Source organism: Conger conger, chromosome 19 (assembly GCF_963514075.1).
Source record: "Conger conger chromosome 19, fConCon1.1, whole genome shotgun sequence".
Classification (NCBI taxonomy): domain Eukaryota; kingdom Metazoa; phylum Chordata; class Actinopteri; order Anguilliformes; family Congridae; genus Conger; species Conger conger.
In genome coordinates, this window is record NC_083778.1 from 11213290 (window position 1) to 11237093 (window position 23804).

The 23804-nt window shown below is 48.6% G+C and overlaps 1 protein-coding gene across 3 annotated transcripts in view; it reads right to left on the reverse strand.

Moving 5' to 3' along the window:
* Nucleotides 1-17293, reverse strand: part of LOC133119415 (protein arginine N-methyltransferase 8-B) — a 32064-nt gene extending 14771 nt beyond the window's left edge. Inside the window, exons 1-3 of one of the 3 annotated variants that reach the window (XM_061230007.1) lie at nucleotides 16218-17293; nucleotides 7239-7457; nucleotides 5411-5566 (exon numbers count right to left, since the gene is read on the reverse strand). In XM_061230007.1, coding sequence (XP_061085991.1) covers nucleotides 5411-5566; nucleotides 7239-7457; nucleotides 16218-16286 — 444 coding nt within the window. In that variant the 5' untranslated portion in view covers nucleotides 16287-17293. Of the gene's footprint in view, nucleotides 1-5410; nucleotides 5567-7238; nucleotides 7461-15878; nucleotides 15983-16217 lie in introns of those variants that run through there. The other 2 variants (XM_061230006.1, XM_061230008.1) reach the window with 2 other exon arrangements.
* Nucleotides 17294-23804: the final 6511 nt, after the last annotated feature.

Sequence of the window (23804 nt, forward strand, 5' to 3'; positions counted from 1 at the left end):
AGGTTACAAACAGTAACATTCATACAGATGAGTGATTATAAAAATTAAAAAAAACTTCTTCTTCCATCAGAACGATAGTTATTTCATACCACAGTAACTTTTTGAATTCTCAAAGACCAGTAATTCTACCGGCATCTACGGTGTTCAAGTATTTTAAATGCGTATTAAACCCGGGTGTGGCGACTGTAGGGGGTGGTATGCACCCCGTCCCAGAAGGAGCTTGGCTCTAACCCTGGTTTAAACGAAGCAGAATCCTCCCTGCTAGTGGGAAAGCTAACAACCCGTCGAGCATCCTGGCTGGTTCCAGTTCCCTCAGGATGGCTGCACCCTACCTGTCACCGAGATGAGCACTAAGGAGAGCTATAGAGTATGAATGCCTGCCACACACCCCCCCACCCTCAACCATTGATCTGCCGTGCCGTCAAAATGTCTCGTAAATTTAACTCTCGTAGCTCCCGAGACGTTCTGTCCTCGTACGGAACACTCCGTGCAGAAACGGTCACTAAGTGACAGGGGACCTCAGTGGTCTACACACGCACTTTGTTTAACCATTAATAATGCATTATTAAACATTTATTGGCATCATGAATAGTAATGCCTTACGTTGGTGTCTGTTGTTCACAGGAAGGAGCAGTTCTGAGAGCCCTATCCGAAAAAGAACACGGCTCCCGGGAGAGGACTCGAATCGGTGAGTTATTTGTTTTCGTGTCCGTCCTCAACCCTTTCGGTGTCAAGCCCAATACAAAGTGGCTCCACCCAAATCCCGTGGGGGTTTTGGCTTTGGTTGAGAAAATTGAGAAAGCCGACAGAATTTAGTATGGTTTTAATAGGGGCTCAAGACAATAGTGAAGCAGTCATTTTGATTGGTTGGAAAGGTGTAAGGTGGAGACTGCCACTCTGGGGATTTTACGGTAGTTACGCTTGAGAGCCACATGGTAAATGATAAATAGCAGCCTTCATCCAAAGCGCTGTACAATTGATGCTTCTCCATTCACCCATTCATACACACACTCACACACCGACGGCGATTGGCTGCCACGCAAGGCCCCGACCAGCTCGTCAGGAGCATTCGGGGGTTAGGTGTCTTGCTCAGGGACACTTCGACACCGCCCGGGCAGGGCATCGAACCGGCAACCCTCCGACTGCCAGACGACTGCTCTTACTGCCTGAGCCATGTCGCCCCCTATGGCACTCTTGAGACTGAAAGGGTTAAATTATATCACCAACATGTTTCACACACTAGAACATTCCACGGTGTCAAACAGCTCTGCCGTTCGTTGCTATGCTACGATATGAATACCTAAGTCTCAACTGTACATTTTGTGACCTTGCGTGAGGCCACCGTCTGGCTAGTCCTTAATTACATAAAGTTATTAACAGTTATTAATGCTGACTAATCACGAGCAGGCTATTTTTAAACGATGCATGCTGCTGCAATTTAATCATTTTTCCCCCTTTATCACTTTGGCATATTGGATGGTGATATCATAATTTGTACCGGATAATGTCAACTTCAGGACACTTGCATAATAAATTGGGCCGGAATTAATATTCATAACATTTTAATAATGTATTAATGGTTCGTTCATGGGAACAGTATTTATGGTGGTAGAAGTTCCGCTTTTGTAGAACTTGTTGAAAGTTCAGTTGATGAACTGAAGTCTTCAGGGGAAGGTATACTGTACCATTAGGTGAACTGAGTGTTTGTGTGCTTTTGTAAAAACGCCTTGATTCCGGGGCAAATTCCGTCTTTCACAAGTTTATCCTTCATTCTACATCTCGGTTCATAATTTTGACAGTATCTGAACTGGGCTAATGGAGTACTTTTATAAGTTGAAGTTGAAAATGAAAATATACCTGAAACAATAGCCTGGATGAGTGTGGTTAAAATGGCAAGCTAAGTGTGGTGAGTACGGTAAAGGTCAGTGAGTGTTAGTAGTGTTTCAGTGGTGGGCCGCAGACTCCAAAGACGTTAGCCAGGTGACGTTAGCCAGGTTATGTTTCAATTCGAGTCCCACTGGAGCCATTGAAGTTAGGTCTGAAGCAACCGAGCTGTATTACCATCTGTTCCTAATCAGATGTTCTTAACTTAACAAGCTCTCTTTGTTCCAGAAAAGGAGAGGGGACAGATTAAGAGTCCCTATTTTTTACCCCATAGCCAATATGAGCACTATAGGGTTATTATAGAGGCCTCAAACAGCATTAGCCTCTGTACCTAAACCCAGGGCAACATTAACCTCCCTACCTAAACCCAGGGCAACATTAGCCTCTATACCTAAACCCAGGGCAACATTAGCCTCCCTATCTAAACCCAGGGCAACATTAACCTCCCTACCTAAACCCAGGGCAACATTAGCCTCTATACCTAAACCCAGGGCAACATTAGCCTCCCTATCTAAACCCAGGGCAACATTAGCCTCCCTATCTAAACCCAGGGCAACATTAGCCTCCCTATCTAAACCCAGGGCAACATTAGCCTCCCTACCTAAACCCAGGGCAACATTAGCCTCCCTATCTAAACCCAGGGCAACATTAGCCTCCCAGTGCTGTAGGATGTATGCAAGAACCCAACAGTACACTGCAGCCTTCATACAGGAACCCAAAACTGTGCTGCGGGGTCACAAATCTACACTTCCGGGTCCCAGAACTGCAGTGCGGGGTGCTGAAACTGCAGTGCGGGGTGCTGAAACTGCAGTGCGGGGTGCTGAAACTGCAGTGCGGGGTGCTGAAACTGCAGTGCGGGGTGCTGAAACTAGAGCTCCAGAGCGCCTCTGCAGCCCATTAGTCTGAGAGCGCTGCCAGCTGCCAGCAAAGGTCGGGCGCATTCGTCTTCCTGGCTGCTGTCCTCCACCGCCGCAAGAGAGGAGCAGCGCTCCGGGCTGAGTCCGGCCCAGGCCTCAGCGCTCCTCAGGCCCCAAGAGGGCCCGGCGGGGCCGAGGGGCTGGAGAGAAGAGCAGCAGAGGAGTGTGTCCCAGCTCGCGGGACCGCCGTGCCTCTTCACGCCTCCTCTCACAATGCCCGGGCCCTGAGAGCGCCAGATTAAACGCAGAGCGAGAGGTTCGTAGCCGCGGGGCTAATCCCCGCCGCCATTACGGCTCTGAAACTGCGAGGCGTATGGTTTGCTCCCGGCTTGGGGCTAGCTGCTAATCCAGCTGACAGTAAATGCTACTGGAACGTTTTGTCAGCGTTATAGCAGCGTTTTGCGTTAGCTGGGAGCGCAGCCTCTCCTGTCGCGTTGGCAGCAATGGTACGTGCCTGTGGAAAGGAAGGGTTTGGGTTGTGTGTTTCCTGTTATTCTTATCGTGAGTGCGGCGTGTCTGTGGAGAATTGATGGGCTCTTTGACGTCACCGGGTTCTGCATTAGAGACGGGGAAGAGAGCCCAGAGATGCTCTTAAAAAGACAGCTCTTAAAAACCTGGCTGGTTTAGGGGGCAGGCACACACACGCATGCAGGCATACATGCACGCACGCACGCACACACACACGCAGGTGCACCCATACACACACACAAGCGCGCACGCACACACACACACGCGGGTGCACCCACACACACACACAAGCGCGCACGCACACACACACACACACACGTAGGTGCACCCACACACACACACAAGCACGCACGGACACACACGCTCACGCACACGTGCCCTGCTGTCGGTGCAGTTTTCCGTGCGGAGGAATATATGAATAACAAAAGGCTGTGCTAAAATCAATGAGTCAGACACTGGGAGATTTGCATCAACAAATGGGCTCAGATCTTCCAGAGTGGGAAACGGGCAAGATCCACGATCTTTCCACCACACACACACCCCCACACACAAACGCACAACCACGCACACAAACACAACCACACACACAACCACACGCACAAACACACAACCACGCACACAATCACAACCACACACACAACCACAACCACACAGACACCCCCACACATACAAACACACCCCCATACACACAAACACACAACCACACACACAAACACAACCACGCATACAACCACGCATAGTCGTGCTGTATTCTCCTCGCATATTTGATCAGTGTCCAAATACCCGCCCCCGCCCCCTTCAGTCCAGCGGGACACTCCATTTCCCAAAACTCATTAGTGCTGCACTGTAACAACCATTTTGTATAAACGTTCGTCGATGGTCTGGGTCAGCAAGACCTGTCAGCACAGCCCCTCTCCAAATCCTTTGCCAAGATTCCCAATTATTTTCGTTCCATAGTTCCTTGCTTTAAAAAAAAACATGCTGTGAACAGCGCCCCCTCTGGTGGGCTGGGAGAAATTAAGCATCTTAATTAAGCCACTCTCATTGGGCGAAATTCTGGCAGGGCACATTGACCTTTACCACTGTCGACCCGGAACTGATTTACGTCTCGATCAGCCCACACCCGACTCACAACCTGTGGCTGCGATTGTCCTTTCCTGTCTTTTTCCTTAATGCCCAATCACGCCCCCATGGGAGTGCTTCTGTTTCAGCAGGCGAAGCAGATTTGTGTTTCTGTGTTTCGAGTCTTCGCCAGAGGGAGAACGCTCCGCTTTTTTGTCTTTTTTTTTTTTCTATGCGAGATAATGGCTTTTTTTTCTCCACCCATCTAAAGCAAACCTTTTCAAGATTAAGGATGATACCTCGCAATATGCCTCTGCAGTTGTGTTTGGAAATATCCGTTCTTAGCGCAGCATACTTTGACCACGTTTTTATTGCTTCCAGTAATTTCACGCTGTGTAGAATACCCGTCTCCTGCCAAAACGCCTTTTATCATATTTCAATGTCAAAACAATATCTAACATCCTGGCAAATGCGTTATTTGAGTGACTTTCGCTACGAAGGGGCCAGGTGTCTGTCCGTTTGAAAAGAAATGTCTTTTTTCAATAATGTTCGGTGCAAAATTCTTCTTTCCAAATGTTATACGTCTCTGGGTGATTTGTTGTCAGAGGTTCTTGGAGAGCAACAGTCATTTTCAAACCATGCCAGCAAGGAGAGCTAAAGTATTAAATATGCATTTACATAACATCGGTCACACTTTACAATAAGGTCATATGAACTGGCATTGACTATTATAGTTAACATGGATTAATGATGTACAATTGCTTAAAGAAAGCTGTAGAGATTAGTAGTTAATTAGTTAACAATCACATTATTTAATGCCAATTCATGTAACCTTATTGTACTTAGTGTTACCATTACAGTCAATTATCTGATGTTTTTATCCAAAGCCGCTCACAGTTGATTAGACAAAGTAATGTGGGGTTAAGGGCCTTGCTCAGAGGCTGCATTGATCTTAATGAGGACACACCAGGTCCCAGTCGAGCGCATTAGCCACGCGGCTGTGAGCTGCAGCGTTTGGGCCGGTTGCGGTCTGCACGCGGGCCCTGCGGGGAGGGGGGAGCGGGTGTTTTGGGGCTTACCCCGTACACGTGCTTGGCCCCCGCCTTGGCGGCGAACATGGAGAGGATGCCGGTCCCGCTGCCCACGTCCAGCACGATCTTGTCCTTGAAGACGTGCTTGTTGTGGTACATGGAGTTCCTGTAGGTCAGCGTGCGCACCTCGTCCTTCAGCATCTCCTGCGGGAGGGGAGAGATCGCCAGCGTCAGGGGGGGAGAGATCGCCAGGGTCAGGGGGGAGAGATCGCCAGCGTGAGGGGGGAATGGTGATCATTGGGGAGATATCGTGATTGTCGGGGGGAGATATCGTGATTGTCGGGGGGAGATATCGTGATTGTCGGGGGAGATATCGTGATTGTCGGGGGGAGATATCGTGATTGTCGGGGGGAGATATCGTGATCGTCGGGGGGAGATATCGTGATCATCGGGGGGAGATATCGTGATCATCGGGGGGAGATATCGTGATCATCGGGGGGAGATATCGTGATCTTCGGGGGGAGATATCGTGATCGTCGGGGGGAGATATCGTGATCATCGGGGGGAGATATCGTGATCTTCGGGGGGAGATATCGTGATCGTCGGGGGGAGATATCGTGATCATCGGGGGGAGATATCGTGATCATCGGGGGGAGATATCGTGATCATCGGGGGGAGATATCGTGATCTTCGGGGGGAGATATCGTGATCTTCGGGGGGAGATATCGTGATCATCGGGGGGAGATATCGTGATCATCGGGGGGAGATATCGTGATCATCGGGGGAGATATCGTGATCATCGGGGGAGATATCGTGATCATCGGGGGGAGATATCGTGATCATCGGGAGAGATATCGTGATTGTCGGGGGGAGATATCGTGATTGTCGGGGGGAGATATCGTGATCATCGGGGGGAGATATCGTGATCATCGGGGGAGATATCGTGATCATCGGGAGAGATATCGTGATTGTCGGGGGGAGATATCGTGATCATCGGGGGAGATATCGTGATTGTCGGGGGATCTTTCCCTCCCGTGGAGAACAGAGGGGGACGGACGGGAAGCCAGAGTCTCTGATTGGACCTCCCAATTTACAGGCTCAGCGTGCGATTGGCAGCCTTGTTTCCCCCATAGACGCAGTACGAGGCGGAGCTGGATCGCTGCACGCCATTAGGACTGAATGGGATTGGGGTCAGGCAGGACGGCCGAAATGGAAAATGGCGGAGGCAGAGTGGAGCCAGGTCACTTATTGGGGGAGTCACTTTCATTACGCACGCCGCTCCCATTGGTTTTGGCATCCGACCCGGATCCCCCCGGGAGACTATTAATGGGAATCACAACGGGATTATAGGATAAGGAGGGGCGGCGTTTAAGTACATCAACCCCCCCCCAGTCAATCCTGTTGCTCTTATATTTAGACTGGTCCACATTTAAAACCTGGCCGGACGCCCCATGCACGTCTCCGAAGCCGTTTAGATGTTTCAGAGACGGCGTCTGTCACAGTTACCGGGGGAGACGAATCTGACCTACATACAAAAGCTCTAGCAGGAAAAGAAGACATTCTGACCTCCCCACCAGCCTCTATAACAGGGCTGCCCAACCGTGTTCATGGAGATCTACAGTCTGCAATGCACATCACTTTGTTAGGGTTGGAGGGAACACCTACAGGATGGTAGATCTCCAGGAACAGGGTTGGGCAGCCCTGCTCTAGCTGTTGAATGAGGTGTGCTTTGTTAGGGTTGGAGTGAAAACCTACAGGACGGTAGATCTCCAGGAACAGGGTCGGGCAGCCCTGCTCTATGTAACGATGGGAAGGTGACCTTGAGACTGAGGGGATGGGACCCCCGTCCCAAGGCTGTGCGGGCGTGCTGTCGTACCTCGTGGATGCCGAAATGAGCGTAGGAGTCAAAGTAGTAGTCCCGGGAGGTCATCTCCTCCGGGGTGAGGAACTTGCCCATCTTGCCCCGGCCGGGGCAGCTGGGCAGGGAGGAGGGGTGGGGCGTGTGGGGCTTCCGCGGGACGTGGTGCACTGAGGGGATGGGCCTGGGCAACGGGGTGGGCTGCACCGACTGAGACACGCCCACACTGACCGGAGCCTGCTGAGAGAGGGGGAGGGGGAGGGAGAGGGAGAGGGAGAGGGAGAGGGAGAGGGAGGGGGAGTGAGGGGGAGAGAGGGAGAGGGAGAGGGAGGGGGAGTGAGGGGGAGAGAGGGAGAGGGAGGGGGAGTGAGGGGGAGAGAGGGAGAGGGAGGGGGAGGGAGGGGGAGTGAGGGGGAGAGAGGGAGAGGGAGGGGGAGTGAGGGGGAGAGAGAGAGAGGGAGGGGGAGTGAGGGGGAGAGAGGGAGAGGGAGGGGGAGTGAGGGGGAGAGAGAGAGAGGGAGGGGGAGTGAGGGGGAGAGAGAGAGGGGGAGAGGGAGAGGGAGGGGGAGTGAGGGGGAGAGAGAGAGGGAGAGGGAGAGGGAGAGGGAGAGGGAGAGGGAGAGAGGGAGAGGGAGGGGGAGTGAGGGGGAGAGAGAGGGAGAGAGGGAGGGAGAAGGAGGAGAAGGGGGAGAGAGAAAGTGAGAGTGTCAGAGAAATGGAGAGGGAGGGATGAAGATTGATACAATGAGAGAGGGATGAGAGAGTCAGTGAGCATGAGAGATGGAGCAGGAGGGACGGAGGGAGGGAAGTAGAGAGAGAGTGAGTGTGAGAGTATGAGAGATAGCGAGAGAGTGCGAGAGAGATGAAGAGGGAGGGATGGAAATCGATGGAGATGGAACGAGAGATAGTGGCAGGGAGATGTAAGAGATAGAGTGAGTGTGAGAGATAGAGGTTGATGAAGAGAGATGGTAAAAGAGATAGAGTGAGTGTGAGGGAGGGATGGAGGTTGATGAAGAGTGATGGTAAGAGAGTGAGAGATAGATTGACGGAGAGAGGGGAGAGAGAGATGATGAGGGAGAGTGAGAGAGAGAGATTGACAGAGAGAGGGGAGACAGAAGGTAAGTCTGTGAGGCGAGGGGAGATGAATAGCGTCACTGTCACTTCCTGTCCCAGCTGTCCGCCGCGCTCTCGCAGACGCGCAGCGTTCCAGAACCGCGGTTTCACCGCGTTTTACCCGCCAGCTCGCACGGACCGCGTAACCAGCGGCAGAATGCAGCTCAGAACGTCTGTCACTCGCAAAAACGAGAATGTAGGCACTCATCAAAATCATCCCTTTATTGAAAACGGGAATGTTCCGGAAAGGCGTGAGCCAGCTGCGCGGAATTTGGCGTCGCGCTCCTGGAAAACCAGCGTGTTCGCCCTAGCGCCTGGCGGGATTGGCTTATCTGAGAGGCCTGTCTCCCGAACGAACCGATCTCCGGGCGACAAACTGAATTTCCTCCGGAATGGTTTTCCCCGCTGCCTCTGGGATTAGGAATAATGGCGGATAAAACCGAGGCGGGCGCGGCGTAACGCATTTCGGAACGCCGCCAGCCTTTCTGTGCGTCGACTTCTGCTCTCGTGTCTGGAGGTTGTAGCGGGCGCTCTGTCATAATAAAGCTCTGTTTCTGTCGCCCTCTCTGTTATCCTGTCCGAGGAAATGCTGGCCCCATAACCCTGTTTTAAAGAGTTGGACCAAAGACTGAACGATTGCATGCGGTACACCTGGAACCGATTTAATGTACCTACATTCCCAACCACCCACACGCATATTCACAGTACATACACAATATAGTGAGTTACTTGCTGACAGCTCTGCTAACATACATGCATATTCACATCAAACTCACTGACTATACTGCTAAGGTATCTCACACACACACACACACACACACACTAACACACACACACACCCACACACACCCACACACACACTCACAGTTCATATTCATCAGTCCCATGATCTGGTCCTCTGATCTCTGATCTGTCCCACAGATTTAATATTCCGGGGAGTTTTTTGTAATTTTTTTTTTACATTTTTCTTTCGAAGCTTTTGATCAATGTAAAAAATTGAGAGAACGAGGAAATGTATTCACATGCACTTAAATGTGAAATTGGTGGAATAGATGAAAGACGGAATGTAGTGGGTACGTGTAATATAATTGTTTGCCGGGGGATTGTTTGAAGAGATCCGTGCCGTTACAGTATATGGAAAACCATCCCTTTGAGATGGTAAAAGCACCAAGCTTTGTGAATGGCACCACATTTCATGTAACCTGTAACTTTGTAAAAAGTTAACTCGCGCTTCTTAGTCGATCTCAAACACAGCAGTGATTATATACATTAAAAATGGGAACAACGCCTTTTCCAAAATGCTCCAATAAAATGTACACAGAGTCTCCTCAGAAGGATGAAAAATGTATGTTTTCAGATGGAGAGAATCAACACGAGAAAGAGGAGTACCTAATCCAGATTAACTAAACAAGATTAAGATTAAATTAGATTAAATTAACCTAAATAAATCCAGCTGTAACAGCAAGGCCCTGAAAGGGGTGAAATATTATTTTATTATTTTTGTGTTAAAAAGCTGGTTTTTCATTTTGGTGAAGAACCCAATTTGAAAGTCCATGCAAACTCATTTTAATATCATTTTTGTCTCTCCCCCCCAAAAAAAATCTAATTTATCATCTAAAGGGGAAGGCTGTTTTACACCAGTTGGTAATTACATAGCCACATACAGTATATGAATTCTATTTCAGCACTAAAATAATTTGGAGAGAAAGTGCTAATGTGTAAAGTGAACTGCAGCTAACCCGTATGCTAATGTATTACCTCTCTGCTCTAGCGTTGTATCTTTTCAGACGTGCAAGATGCATAAATTGGCAAAAGGTGATGTAAATATTGTCCACTCCCTCATGGTTATTTGTAGGCTGGTTTTGGTGCCTGTGTGAAAATGGGGTTTGTTCCGTGGGTGGTGACCTTTGCCCGTCTATTATAAGTGTCTGAAAATAGTTTCTGAGCCAAAACCCTCACAGATAAACTGAGTTTAAGCCACCATAAAGAACTCAGAAACAGACATGGCCAAGGTGAAATAAAGTTCTATCGCTAAACTGGTCTACTGTGATGTACTGTACACAAATACACAGAAATACACGGATGGAATTGTTTTAAAAAAGCAGTGAATGTATGTCCATATAGGGACAGTATAGGAGCTATAGGTCGCCATGTTGTATTAATTAACTGTGGGATGTGGCATCAACTCCAAAAGGAGTGGAGGCATCACTGCAGAACCTATATATTTTTCCCAGGGACAGAATAAGTGGAAAACAAAAACAGAAACAGAAACCGAAACGGAACAAATGAAACCAGAAATGGAAACTTAATACGGAATACGGAACCGGAAACAGAACCGGAAACGAAAATGAAAACGGAACCGGAAATGAAAACTGAACCAGAAACGAAAATAGAACTGAAAATGGAAACGGAAATGATGTGGTCCTGTAGCCCTGTGACTGTACCCAAGATCAGCTTTTCTGTGCTCGATTGATCTTGCCTGATTGTGTTTGACCCAGGTCTGCTTGTCGGTGACTTAACGGAATAGTTTAAGAGAAAACGGAAATCCTCCAATGTGACTCCTGTGTCAGAACAGGGCCCAGGTCCGGTTGAAGGACACTCCTGGTTCTGCTGTGGTTCTCTTACGAGCAGGCCGCACACATTGGATAGGACTGGTGTAGCGGACCAAGCCCCTGTAATTCGCTCAATTTCCTTATTTCCTCCTCAATTCTCCCGAGGTTTTGGCGGGACTGTAACAAGGCCTGTCTCTGAACAAAATTAAAAAGCAATTTCCTTATTAGAGTGCTTCTCGAACTAAATGGGAAAAGCAACGTTTTGTCCCCGAGGGTTCCTTTCTGTTATTACACGGAAGAAAAAGGATAATTTCGTCTGATAAAAGGCATGAAAAGCAGGTCAGCTTTAAAAGCCGTTCGCAGAGTGAAAAAGTAACGTTTCTGCCCCTTTCCAGCACGAAGACACCTTAAATTACAAGTACGACATGTTCATCGCCGTTCTGGCCCCGAGAAGGGAGAAAGCCGTAAAGAAGAAAGGCTGTAATTTAGGAGATAGTGAGAAATGCGTCATGGGATTTTTGTCCCGTTGGAGAGCAGAACCTCGGTCTCTGTCCTTCAGGTGAGCTAAGGACACGCGAAGTTCTCAGAATGTTGCTGAAATGTTTCGTCAATGTCGTTAACACCTCCGCAACGTAAAACAGGGGAGTGTTAGCCGGGGAGGGGTAGGTAGACTGTCGGCCAAAATGAGACCCATCAGTAGGTCAGAATCGTTTCGGCAATGCCAGTTGACGGTTGCAGAAAGGATACTCGGCTCTGGAGTCACACTGAGGAACTCGCCGGCGTGGCTCGAACGCTGTTCTTCATCCGCAGTCAGGAGGGTACGTTAATGGGGAAAGGGGTCTGCTTTGTGGTGTGTGGTACCTTGTTAAAAAAGTGCACACAGAGCTCACTGGCGGCTCCGTCCCCGACAGACTCCGGGGCCCACAGATCTCACGCTTTCATCGCCCTGGGCGGGGGGACGGGGGGGGGTGTCGTTGCGAAACCTGTTAAAACGCCCTCCCGCCAAGAACAGAGAAGGAGATGAAACCCACCCACACACCCTCCCCTGTTCCAGCCCCACCCCGACTCAATTAGCATGGAAACCCTCCGCCTACCGACATACCCAGCCTATGCGGAGGTGCAGATAATGATTCACTGAAAGGGGGGGGGAAGCTCACGCTAATGTACTAACGGTAGCAGTGCCCTTCAGTCCAAATCAGGGATCCTCAATCTTATCCAGAAAGGGTTGGTGTGGGAGCAGGCTTTTGTTCCAACCAAGCAGTTACTCACCTGATTCTGCTCATCGAGGTCCTTAGCAAAGACGGTAGTGGTTGATTAGTAGAGTCCGGTGTGTGGCTGGAACAAAAGCCTGCACTCAGACCAGCCCTTTCTGGGTAAGATTGTGAGATCGTAAGATTGAGGACCTGTGGTCTGAAAGCATCAATGTTTGGATGGGGAGTCAATGGCAGGGCTAATGAAACGTCGCAAAAGCTCTCTCCTGGTGTTTTTGTGGAGCTGTTGGAGGTAATTAGTTTAGGCAGCGCTAAAGGGGGAAGGGGGGAGGGGTGCAGTCTCGCCGACCCAAACTTCCTACGTGCCCGAGGTTTTTATTCCCCCCGCGGAGCAGCGGAGCGAATCGGTCGCTTCTCTCTCTCTCTCTCTCTCTCTCTCTCTCTCTCTCTCTCTCTCTCTCTCCCCCTCCCTCCCTCTCTCCCTCCCTCCCTCTCTCTCTCTCTCTCTCTGAATTGCTCTTTCTTATTTCTATTTTAAGCCCGCCTCCCTCTCTCCTGGGACCCCCCCCCCCCGACACCGGTCTCCACCCTCTCCGTCGCCGGCGTTTCCCACAATGCATCTGGCAGGGGCTGCGACCCCCCGGCGACTCGCCATGTAAAAACACGGGTTCGTCCGCTGGAGACGTTTGAGCGGCGGTGCTAGACTCCGCCATCAGCGTCATGTCACCGCACGCTCAGAAACAGAGGCGCAGTGGGGGTACATTTCTGTTCTTCAAGGATCAAATTTCCCAATCGTACCGTGACAGGACTGTAATGTCCTCTTTGGGTACAAATGAGTTTATCATCCAAGCGAAAAAAGGGACAAATTTGTCATATATTGCTGGCAAGGGGTACAATTTTATGCGCAGATAGAGTACCGCCCCAGCAATAAATGTGTGTCCCTTTTTAGGCACTTTTTGTACCTTTATATCTGAGAGAGTAGCAAGTGTATGTCAAAGATCAGTAAAGCACTCAGTGTTAACTACGGCAACTTGGAACCATAAAGCATATGGTCATACATATACTGCAGTGGTGGCCCTGTTCTCTTGTTGCTGAGAGATGCCAGATCTGTTGGTTTTTCCTGTTAAAGTCATGTTCATGTTAAAAGCAGGTGAGGTGAACTAAGGGTGTAATCACACGCTTTGATCAACCCTACTATGAAGAGTGTTTTTGTTTTAATGTCTTTCAAAGTGTTCTAGAGCTCCATTCCTTTCAATTATCAGTCCAGTATTGATTGTGACATCATCATTAGTGACGGCGCATTTGTGATCTCACACTTTAAAGCAGTGGTAAGCAACCCTGTTCCTGGAGGTTTTCACTCCCAACCCAAACAAAGCACACCTCACTCAACAGCTCAAGATCTCGTTGAGCTGCTAATTAGCAGAGTCAGATTGGAGTGAAAATCTACACGATGGTAGACCTCCAGGAACAGGGTTGGGCAGCCCTGCTCTAGCTGTTGAATGAAGTGTGCTTTGTTAGGGTTGAAGTGAAAACCAACAGGACGGTAGATCTCCAGGAACAGGGTTGGGCAGCCCTGCTCTAGCTGTTGAATGAGGTGTGCTTTGTTAGGGTTGGAGTGAAAACCTACAGGATGGTAGATCCTGTCGGTGGTTCGAATCCCGGTGCAGCCGTTGGACACTTGAGCAAGGCCCTTAACCCTGCATTGCTCCAGGGGAGGATTGTCTCCTGCTTAGTCTAATCAACTGTACGTCGCTCTGGATAAGAGCGTCTGCCAAATGTCAATAATGTAATGTAAAATGTAATGTAATGGTAGACCTCCAGGAACAGGGTGGGATTAAAAGGTCAAGCGCGTAAGAGTGGCAATGGAAACCGACAGACCCTGCAGGACTGAGGGAGAGCACCTCAGCCTCAGCACGGCGAAACCGAACCTGCTCTGGCCACGGCCTGTAATGGCACCGGATGTCTGAGGCTGTGCTGGTTGGTTCTGTCCCCCCCTCCCCCCCCCCAGGGGAGCAGACAGCTTCACCGTCCTCAGGCTGCTCCTGTGCCTAAGCACCGTCTGCCCTGATGACTGCGCTGCTCACACAACTCCCCATACTGACTGGGCGTCTGAGCCAGCCAACCATCCCCAGGCCCTGCTTCACTGAGACCCAGCGGAGCGGAAACAGAATGACTCTCTCTGAAAGCCAACCGCGGGTTCCCCCGACCCGTTATGCGCCAAACGTCACCGGGCACTTTTGTCACTCGCTGCGTAAGCCTTTCTGATGCGATTCTGCGTTTTTATTTACGCACGCCGAGCGCTTTATTGGGAATACCTGTACACCTACTTATTCTTGTGGTTATCGAATCAACCGGTCGTGTGGCAGCAGTGTAATGCAGTAAAATGGTGTAGATACGGGTCAGGAGCTTCAGTTCATGTTCACGTCAACCATCAGCATGGGGAAAGAAATTTGATCGAAGTGACTTTGACCGTGGAATGATTGTTGGTGCCAGACAGGGTGGTTTTGGTGGTTTGAATATCTCAGAAATGGCTGATCTCGTGGGATTTTCATGCACAAAAGTCTCGAGTTTGCAGAGAATGGTGCGAAAAACAAAAAACATCCAGTGGGGAGCAGTTCTGCAGGGAAAAACGCCTTGTTAATGAGAGAGGTCAGTGGAGAAGGACCAGACTGGTCAAAGCTGACAGGAAGGTGACAGTAACGCTAATAACCACACATTACAACAGTGGTATGTATGCAGAAGAGCATCTCTGAGCACACAACGTGTCAAACATCTCAGTGGATAGGCTATAGCAGCAGAAGACCAATAAGTCTAAAAAAATAAGTCCCACGAATAGCTAAAGTGCTCACTGGGTTTAAAATCCTGGGCTTGAGTGTTGCACTGACTATGGCCCACTTGAATTTCAGCGTCTCTCCGGGGATTTTGTGCACGCAGTCAAGTGCCCATAATTGTACGGTGGATGCGTTTGATACTCTGTTTTATTGCGTAATTATGCCGGTCCCGGTTTAACCCTTAATTCCTCATTCTTACCCCTGCTGTGTGCATGCTGTGAGTGAGCGTGTCGCGGTACCACAGGCTCAATGAATGTGTGATTATCAGGTGCTAACTGCATACTGGCCATTATGTGAATTTCCAGCTATAAAGATGACTCTGGAGGAAAATGGAGATGGTGATGACGATGATAATAATAATAATAATAATAATAATAATAATAATAATAATAATAATAATTAATAATTCGTTTTATGCGTAATTTAACCTGGCAACATGACTGGTAGGCGCCGTTTTTATGTGCAGTTCATGCTTATCTTGATATTTCGAGTTCAGCCTATATGCAACACATCTTCATTTTCATACGCTATCTCGTAAAATGAATTAAGCTATTACTGTGTTACGTGAGAAATATACAGAAAACCTTGTGCAGAACTGCCATTGGTCTGTAAAAATACACATGCGGAAAGATCGCGGAGAGATCTCGGAAAGATCCAGTCGAGATGGGTGTAAAGAATTCGCCTATTGTTGGAAAAAAGCTCATAAATACAGGCGCTTGTGTTTTATGTTGGTGACACTGCGCTCTGAAGTACGGACCGGCTTCTCCAAGCGCAGGACACCGCTGCAGCACCACGGACAGCGCACCGCCAGAGGCTCGCTGTGAAATCTCAACTTACCTGCGACCCAGGAGGCGAAGATTTATTTTTGGAAATTTCAGCTCAAGCACGCCATTCATCTAGCCCAATTTGAGAGACACAGCTACACATGCACGTTAATCTATCATAGTTCACCTATTTCATTTCGACATCGGCGCCCCATCTTAGCTTTTCAGTGTATCCTTAATGATGAAAACATACAACTACAGCTGCTATAATACTCATATTGGGAAAATGTTTTCCCCGGTCACATGCATCGTGCATGATATACAGTCATTTTTCCATCACTGGCTCCGAATGGCAGAAAGTGTCAAGTGAATGACCGTGTGCTGATCGCAACCCCGAAACGTCGTTCTAAATATAGCCCCGCTGGTTTGCTCTGCATTTCCGCAGGACGATTCAGGCGAGCATGCGGTCGTATTCGGGGCCAGCCACATTCTCGCGGGGAGTTGTTACCGGCGCTCTCTTACCTACCTCCGAGTTCTCCGTTTCCGCCATTTTTCTCCTCAGGAGCAGACACCGGGAGGAGTGTTTTATTCCCATATGAGCCAACGAGATTGGACACGGTGAGACGGGAAAATGTGGGGAAAAAAATTAGGTGAATGGCGTTTTTTTTTTCTAGTTCAGCATCAATTAAATGCTCGTTTCTTCTAGTTTCAGGTAATCTATCAAAATAATAATAAAATATACATTCCCTTTGCAAAATGAGAGAAAGAAGAAATGCGAACTTGTTAAAGTCCCCGAATATGTGCGATTTCTAGTTGAGAGGATCCGAGAATCCATAGTGCAAAAGTTATCTACATTGTTGCTGACTGTAGTTGCTTAGATGGCCGCGCGCATCACTTGGTAACCGCTGTGCAAAGAGTGGAAAGAATCCCATTTTCCTTCTATTGTATGTGGTAATTTGTATAAGTGCAAACTTCATGACCGTCGGAAAGATTCCTCTGTTACTGCATCTGCGTACGGTAGCCTATTTGCTTCATATTGTGAAAAGTAGCATTTCAGCACATCTCCGTGTTTGATGTTTTCCAGTAAAAATGAGAAAAGAGTAGGCTATTTGTCTTTTAATACCACGCGTTCGTTTCCTTTAGATATACATCTTCTGTTATCATATATTTCCACTGTTGGCCATCGCTACGATGAGCGAATCTTGTCGGCATTACGGAGACGACACTATTAAAATGTGTTCCAAGAACTTGGCCGGGTAATTGGTGCCTACTTCAGAAAGGCGTTTAAAAGCACATTCTTGGATGTCGCCGTTCTGTTCTTATAGTGTTTGCTCATTATTTGTCCGCTTGATGTCGAAAGTTAAAGTTCTCCGGGCGCTGAAATGGGATTGACGATACGGGAATATTGTCATTGGGATGTAAATCCTGCGGTCGACCTTCACACGTGAGAAAATTCTGTTTAAATCGCTGCCTCCCACGTTCCGACCGGCGTTCCGCCTTCGCAGAAGATCTGTGCATCGGTGTGTGTGGAAGTCGGAGTATTTTTTTGTAGAGCAACAGGGACCAATAGGATCATCGGCTTCTCTCTTTTCTGCGCGATTCGCGTCGGCTGCTCGCTCTGCTGAAAGACTGCAGACGTCCTGTGGACTGCGGTTCAGGAACCCGTCAAAAGTGACTCTCTACGAAATGGTCCCTCCTGTTTTTAATCTAAATATTAGTCACTGTATACAGCCGCCAATATTAGTTTAATGGAAAGTGATAAGCGAAATCAAATTAACAGCCCACCTGTCTAAGTCAATGCATTTTACAGCTATATGATATTTATCCGACTATAAATTAAAATGCCAAAACGCCTTCTGTCTGTGGGTTAAGGAAAATACAGTGACTTGATTTCTGCATAATCTGAAAACTGGGCAGTTACGTAATTAGCGACTTGTGCTTTCATATCTATTGTAGCTGTTGCAATTTGAATTTCTGACTGACACCTTTGGCCCTTATTTCTGGGCTATTTGCCACAAAGTTAATTATCTCATTGTTTCCTTTGTTGTTGCTTGTTCCAGTATTCAGGGGCGGGCATGTTAATCTACTGTATGTCACATTTGTGCACTAAAAATGAGAGGCTTGTGATTAGTCATCCGTTGGCAGGCAGTTGGGCAAATTTCCATTCTAATTGTTTAATTGATGTGTAATTAATTTCAGTTTCTGTCAGTTGTCATTATTTCGTTGGTGCAAATTATTCTATCAACGATTCATCGCGTCATTCGGCGTAATTACGCGAGGAATTATCCCCTCGTAGACAAATCCCGGGTGTCGGGTGGAACCGTCTCCATTGTATGAAAATGAAAGCGCCCCGCAGCCGCCGTGGGAGCTTGTTTGAGGACGCAGATGATGGAGGCTTCCAGGGGACACCTACTCCCGGCGCTGCCCACTCTCTTCGTTGCATAACTTGTCACTCGGGGCAGCAGCGGTGAATCGACAGCGAGCGCCGCCGCTGAGATCAAGCCCACGTACAAGCGGCATCCGCCCCGCACTGCCCCGGGCGATCAGCCCTCTCTCCTGGAGGAACGGAGGCGCATATTCACCCGCACTAACATCAACTCTGTATAATTTATTTATTTCGCCTCTGAAACGTCTCTCTCCCACTCCCTCCCTCTCTCCCTCCCTCTCTCTCTCTCCTTTTTTTCTCTCTCTCTGCAATTGTTGAATTTCAAAGGGTTGCAATTTCATGGCTCATTACGAATATTCATGAAGTTTGAATATATAACGGCGGTAAAGCGCGAGCCGCACCAGAATGGAACTCCGGTGGATTACGATTATTAAAATAGAGTTAGAGTGACACAACCACGAACTGGAGGCAAACCTTACGTGACCTATCAACGTAAATTGGCCTAATTTGGTACATTTGCCCCTCATAATTTGGTTAAAGTTTGACTTGTTTTAGTAACCCTGTCTTGAATACGGAGGGGGGCGAGCACAAGGGACACTGTCGTTGACCGTCTGGTCTATCTATAGGCCTTCTGAATCTGTGAACATTTCCCACGCGTCGTCACCGCAGGGAAACTGCTGTCTCGGCCTCCGGAGGAAAGTCTGGGAGGCATGATGTCTTGTCAACGCCGACACAGGCGTCCATGTTCCCATCCTGACGAGAGCAAGTGAGAGATTCACCATGGCGACGATGATGAGAGCGGAGGGTGCCTGCAATCTCACTCGCCTTTCTTCCGCGATGTCGGTGTCACTGTTTTCTAAAAAGACCAGCAATGATCTCCATTAAGAACATCACTGATGCTGCAATCAGGCTCCTATTGCCTGTCCGGCTACAGCCAGTGTGAATAACACAGTGGCCTCCAATTGGCTCAATTACCTCCTCTCTCTCTCTCTCTCTCTCTCTCTCTCTCTCTCTCTCTCTCTCTCTCTCTCTCTCCTTCCTTTCCATCTCTCTCCTCTCTTCTCTCTCCTCTGTCTTTCCCTCTCTATCTCTCCCTCTCATTCTCTCTCACACTCTCTCCCTCTCTTCTCTATCTTCCGCTCTCTCTCCCTCACACTCTCTCCCTCCTCTCACTCTCTCTCCCTCCCTCACACTCTTTCCCTCTCTCCCCTCTCTCTCTGTCCCTCTCCCCCCCTCTCTCTCTCTCCCTCTCTCTCCCTCTCTCTCTCTCTCCCTCTCTCTACCCAGTTTGAGGGATAAATGTCTGCTGATGAGTAATGGTGTGCCTTTCTTTGCGGTCAAAAGGAAACATAATGACTGTTAGAGAGCGCAGCAAGGCTCTCATTCTCCTTCTGGTTGTTCAGGATGGGCCTCCAAGTTTTCACTGTTTACCCAATCCTCGTAGTTTTGCTCTTTGAGGATTGCCTATAGGCTCGGAAATCAAGGGACCTCACCTGCTTTTATTGGTCTGAATTTGTCACCGACTTTCCCATGAAAAACTGGCAGATCTGGCATCTCTCAGCAACAACAGAGAACAGGGCCACCACTGCAGTATATGTATGACCATATGCATTATGGTTCCAAGTTGGCATAGTTAACACTGAGTGCTTTACTGATCTTTAGTATACACTTGCTGCTCTCTCAGATATAAAGGGAAAATGTGAGAAGTGATTAAAAAGATACAAATGTTTGTCGCTGGGGCTGTAGCCAATAGGTGTATAAAATTGTACCCCTGGCCAGCAATATATGTTCAAATAATATGTACTATTTTTGCTTGGAAAATGTACTCATTCCTACCCAAAGAGAACATTAATGTATGTCCACTGTTACTTTATTTCTGAGAGTGTTTCGTATGAAGTCCAACGTTTCTGGCTTGAAATTAATTAAATGAAAATGTATTTTATCTTTATGGCGCTTTTCACTGAGGACTCACAGAGTGCTTTACAGAGTAACAGCCAAGCACCCCAAAACTCCCCCGTGGGGGAGAAAACACTTGCGCTTTTGTTAGCAGAAAGTGGTCTGAGTTGGCGTGAGAACAGTGTGTTGTGTTTTGTTTTTTTTCCCCAAAGTTGTAACATAATTGCGGCTGAGCAGCTGGGTATGGAGCCGTAGCGCTGAGTGTTTTTCTCACTGGTCTATTTGTAGCGGCGGTAGCTCTTCAGCGGTCCCGGAATCGATGGGCGGGTTCGCAGGGCACTCGCCTACGCACCGCGCTCCAGCCCGGAGAGGAGTTTGGAGTGCGTTTTCGTGGGCGGGTGTCAGGGCCGCGGAGCGGGAGAGAGAAAGCCGATCGGCCTTTTCGGAGGTGCCCCGAGCGCGTCGGTGGTGCGCGAGTTTCGGGAGCGGAGTGCCTCTTCACGTGTTCTGCACGCGCGGACCGAACGGCGAGCCGGGCTTCGAGGCTAGCGTTACCTCCGTTTTGCCTTTCCTGTTATTCAACCAGACGTGCCCCTGGTCTTTCCAGAAAGTGTTTTACATTTGTTTACAATTAAGACTGTGAGTGTGTTGCATGCACCGACCCACGCAGTTTATGTTAACATTGGAGATGCTGATTTTGCGGAAAGGTCTTTTAAAGGTTGTGTGAATTTGAGACGTGTGCAGGTGTGGTCCTGTTAAACACCCCTGTCAGCCTCGTGATTAGATTTGCATGCTTTCTTGCCTGCTCTCTGCAGGGTACCATACACTTAAGCCCCATCCACACCAAGAACTAGAACTCTAACCATAACCATAACAATGTAAGCATCCACACTGATGAACCATAATGTTCTGCAAATAGTCTCTCAGCCTATGTCATCTACCATTTTGAACGTTCGATTGGCTGTCAGAGTTTTATTTTTCTGAGTCAGTGTTCTAGAACTCCACTGCTTTCAGTCACCAGTCCTGATTGTGACATCAGAATCAGAATGTTCAGTTAAGAACATTATAATCACAGACCTTAAATGGTTAACTTTGCGGTGAGAAACCTGCATTTCATTATACGCTGACAGAGCCAGATGTTAAAGCTAATATGAAATCAGGGCTCCTGGCACTCCTGCACGGAAGAGGGGATTGCGTGCCGGGCTCGTACACCCAGGGTCACCGGCAGGCCTGAGTGTCTAAATCAAACCCAGGAGGTTCTGGCCCCGATGACAATGAATTTATGGTCCTTGGCACTCCTGCGTGCCGGCGCGTAATGAGAGGGTTTTAAGGACCTGTAAATTCGCCAGTCCTCCAGGTTCACCCCGTTACCCTCTCGTGCTGAGACTGCAGCTTTTCTCCGCCCCGGAGGACCGCGGGATCACGCTGTGAATCCTTTTCACGAGGAGTCTTTAATGAGCCTCCCCTGTCCCTGTCTGTGGGACACCGGGCCCCAATAACCCTCTGAAAACGGGGGAGGTTATCCTGTACGTCCAGCGCTCGCCTGATCTTCCTCTGCGGGCGCTGGACGTTTATTGGTGTTTCGCCGGTCGGTGATTGACAGCCCACGACAGCTTCACTTACTGCTCAGGTCCTGAAGGTCCACTTCCCTGTTAAACGCCCGGAACGGAGTTTCCTGCATTAAAGCCGCATTTTAGCTGATTTAATACGCTCGTTTTACGTCAGTGGCTTCCAGCCCTCTTCCTCGATATGTGCAAAAAAAAAAAAAAAAACCCTGCCGGTTTTCACTCCAACCCTAACGAAGCACACCTCGTTCAGCTGCTAGTGCCCTGGTTCAGCTGCTAATTGGCAGAATCGGTTGTGCCAAATTAGGGGACTTGTCTCCGGAGAGCCGCCATTTTACACGCTGCTCCCTGTGGCATGGACCGAACCCAGACCTTACCTGTCACGACTGGCCTGGAGTCCCGCGGGGGCAACTCTATGCCCAATTATACGGCACCTTACAACGTCAGGCCTGCCTGACTTAAATAAACACGGTGAAAAACACTGACCCTCTGAGGTTATGGAAACACGACATACTATGACAGCTCTGTGATCTATTTACAGAGCTGGGTCCACGTTAACAAAGCATCGGAGAGCGAGTGATTATCTAAGACCAGTTTCTTTTGTAGCTCGTTATCTATGAGGGTGGATGACGGGCAGGGAGGAACTGATCTGAGATCAGCGCCCCGACTCTGAGAGGCTTTGTGAATAAGAGACTTGCTCATTTGCATGAATATTTTTTCTATTATCTGCCTTTGTCTGTATAAGCCGTCTCATATCCTCCGCAGAGGCATGCATGGAAAAAGTATCGGAGAGCTTAATGGCCTCAAAAAACCGTTCATAAAGTGATGGTACTATTTAAATAAGAGACGTGTCCAGAGAAGCTTTAGAAAAATAACAATTCTGCTAATGGGTTTTTATCATTCTGTTTTGGCAGGTTTTTAGCTCTTCTGTATAAACGCGTCAATCTTCGGACACGTGTTTTGGTCTTTTAAAAACGAATCGGCGTGTCTTTCTGATCAACACCAGATGACTCAGTTGACTGATTCTCCCGAGAAATTATTTAACATGACGCGCATTTCCCCTCCTCTTTGCGGTCTCGGTCTGAAGCAAAGCGATATTAATTTCACACGTACTCTTTTTTCTCTTTCTTTTTTAAATCTTCGGTAGATGCATAACGTTCGTTCTAATTAGCAGAACTGCAGACTGTGAGTTTAGCAGCCCGTGGCTTATTACCGTGTAAAAGGAGACCTTCATTGTGCTCTGACTCTAAAGTCTGTTATGCGCTGTGTTACAGAAGAGAGCGCAAAAATGTCGCGCGCTGACATTTAGTGGAACGGTTTTCTGGAATGCCGGCTGCCGTGGTACAGCTCGTTTCTGTAGTCTGAAGGCCCACCGAGTCTGACAGTCACCTTCTGTCTCGTTGCCGTGTTACTGAGACACGGGAGGAGGCAGACAGACCCTACTTCCTGTAAGCAGGTAAAACTATTGTAAGCGCTACGCTTTACAATAAGGTTACATGCATTGGCATGAACTTACGTAGTTGTTAACGAACTACTGAGGAGTACACCTGATCTGTACATCTTTGTTTACGTATTTGTACATCATTAATTCACGTTAACTAATTACAGGCCCCCCAGCATCCACCTATGAGCAGAGTTCATAGGTGGATGCTGGGGTGGACCTGGGAGCTCAGAAATCTTGCCCTTTGTCTGGACAGAAGTCTGGAGGACTACAGAAAACTCCAAAAAACTCCAAAACAAGCCAAAGTTCTTCACACCAATTTACGGCAGGACCCCGAAATTCTGAGGCGAAAGAGAAATCCCCCCCGGTTGCGAGTCTTCGTCTTCGTCGACCTTGATTTATTCCACGGGCTCTCGGTCAGGGCGAGAGCGCTGACATTTTTAATTTGGCCTTTCCCGCCCGTTTGAACGATGAGCTGTCCTGCAGCCAAACGTTTCCCGTCTGCAATCAGCCCGATACCTGCACCCCAGCCCCCGCGCATAATTACAGCCGTCCGCGCGCTCGTTTCTGAATTCGGACTAATTTCAGCATTGATGTGCGTTTTACTCGGAAAACGCTTCAATCAAGTCAACTGCGTCGTGGCCTTCAAATATTAGATTAACCTTTGCAAATGGGGTCGGTGCTGGTGGTCTATGGGTACTGTGGAGGTAATTGGCGTGTGATATTATACTGAACAGTATGTGGCAGCGCTGCGATTTCGTCTGGTGGAAAGAGCTGAGACCCTGCGAAAACATTCTGCCAGTTTTCTCAAGAAATCAGCAAAAA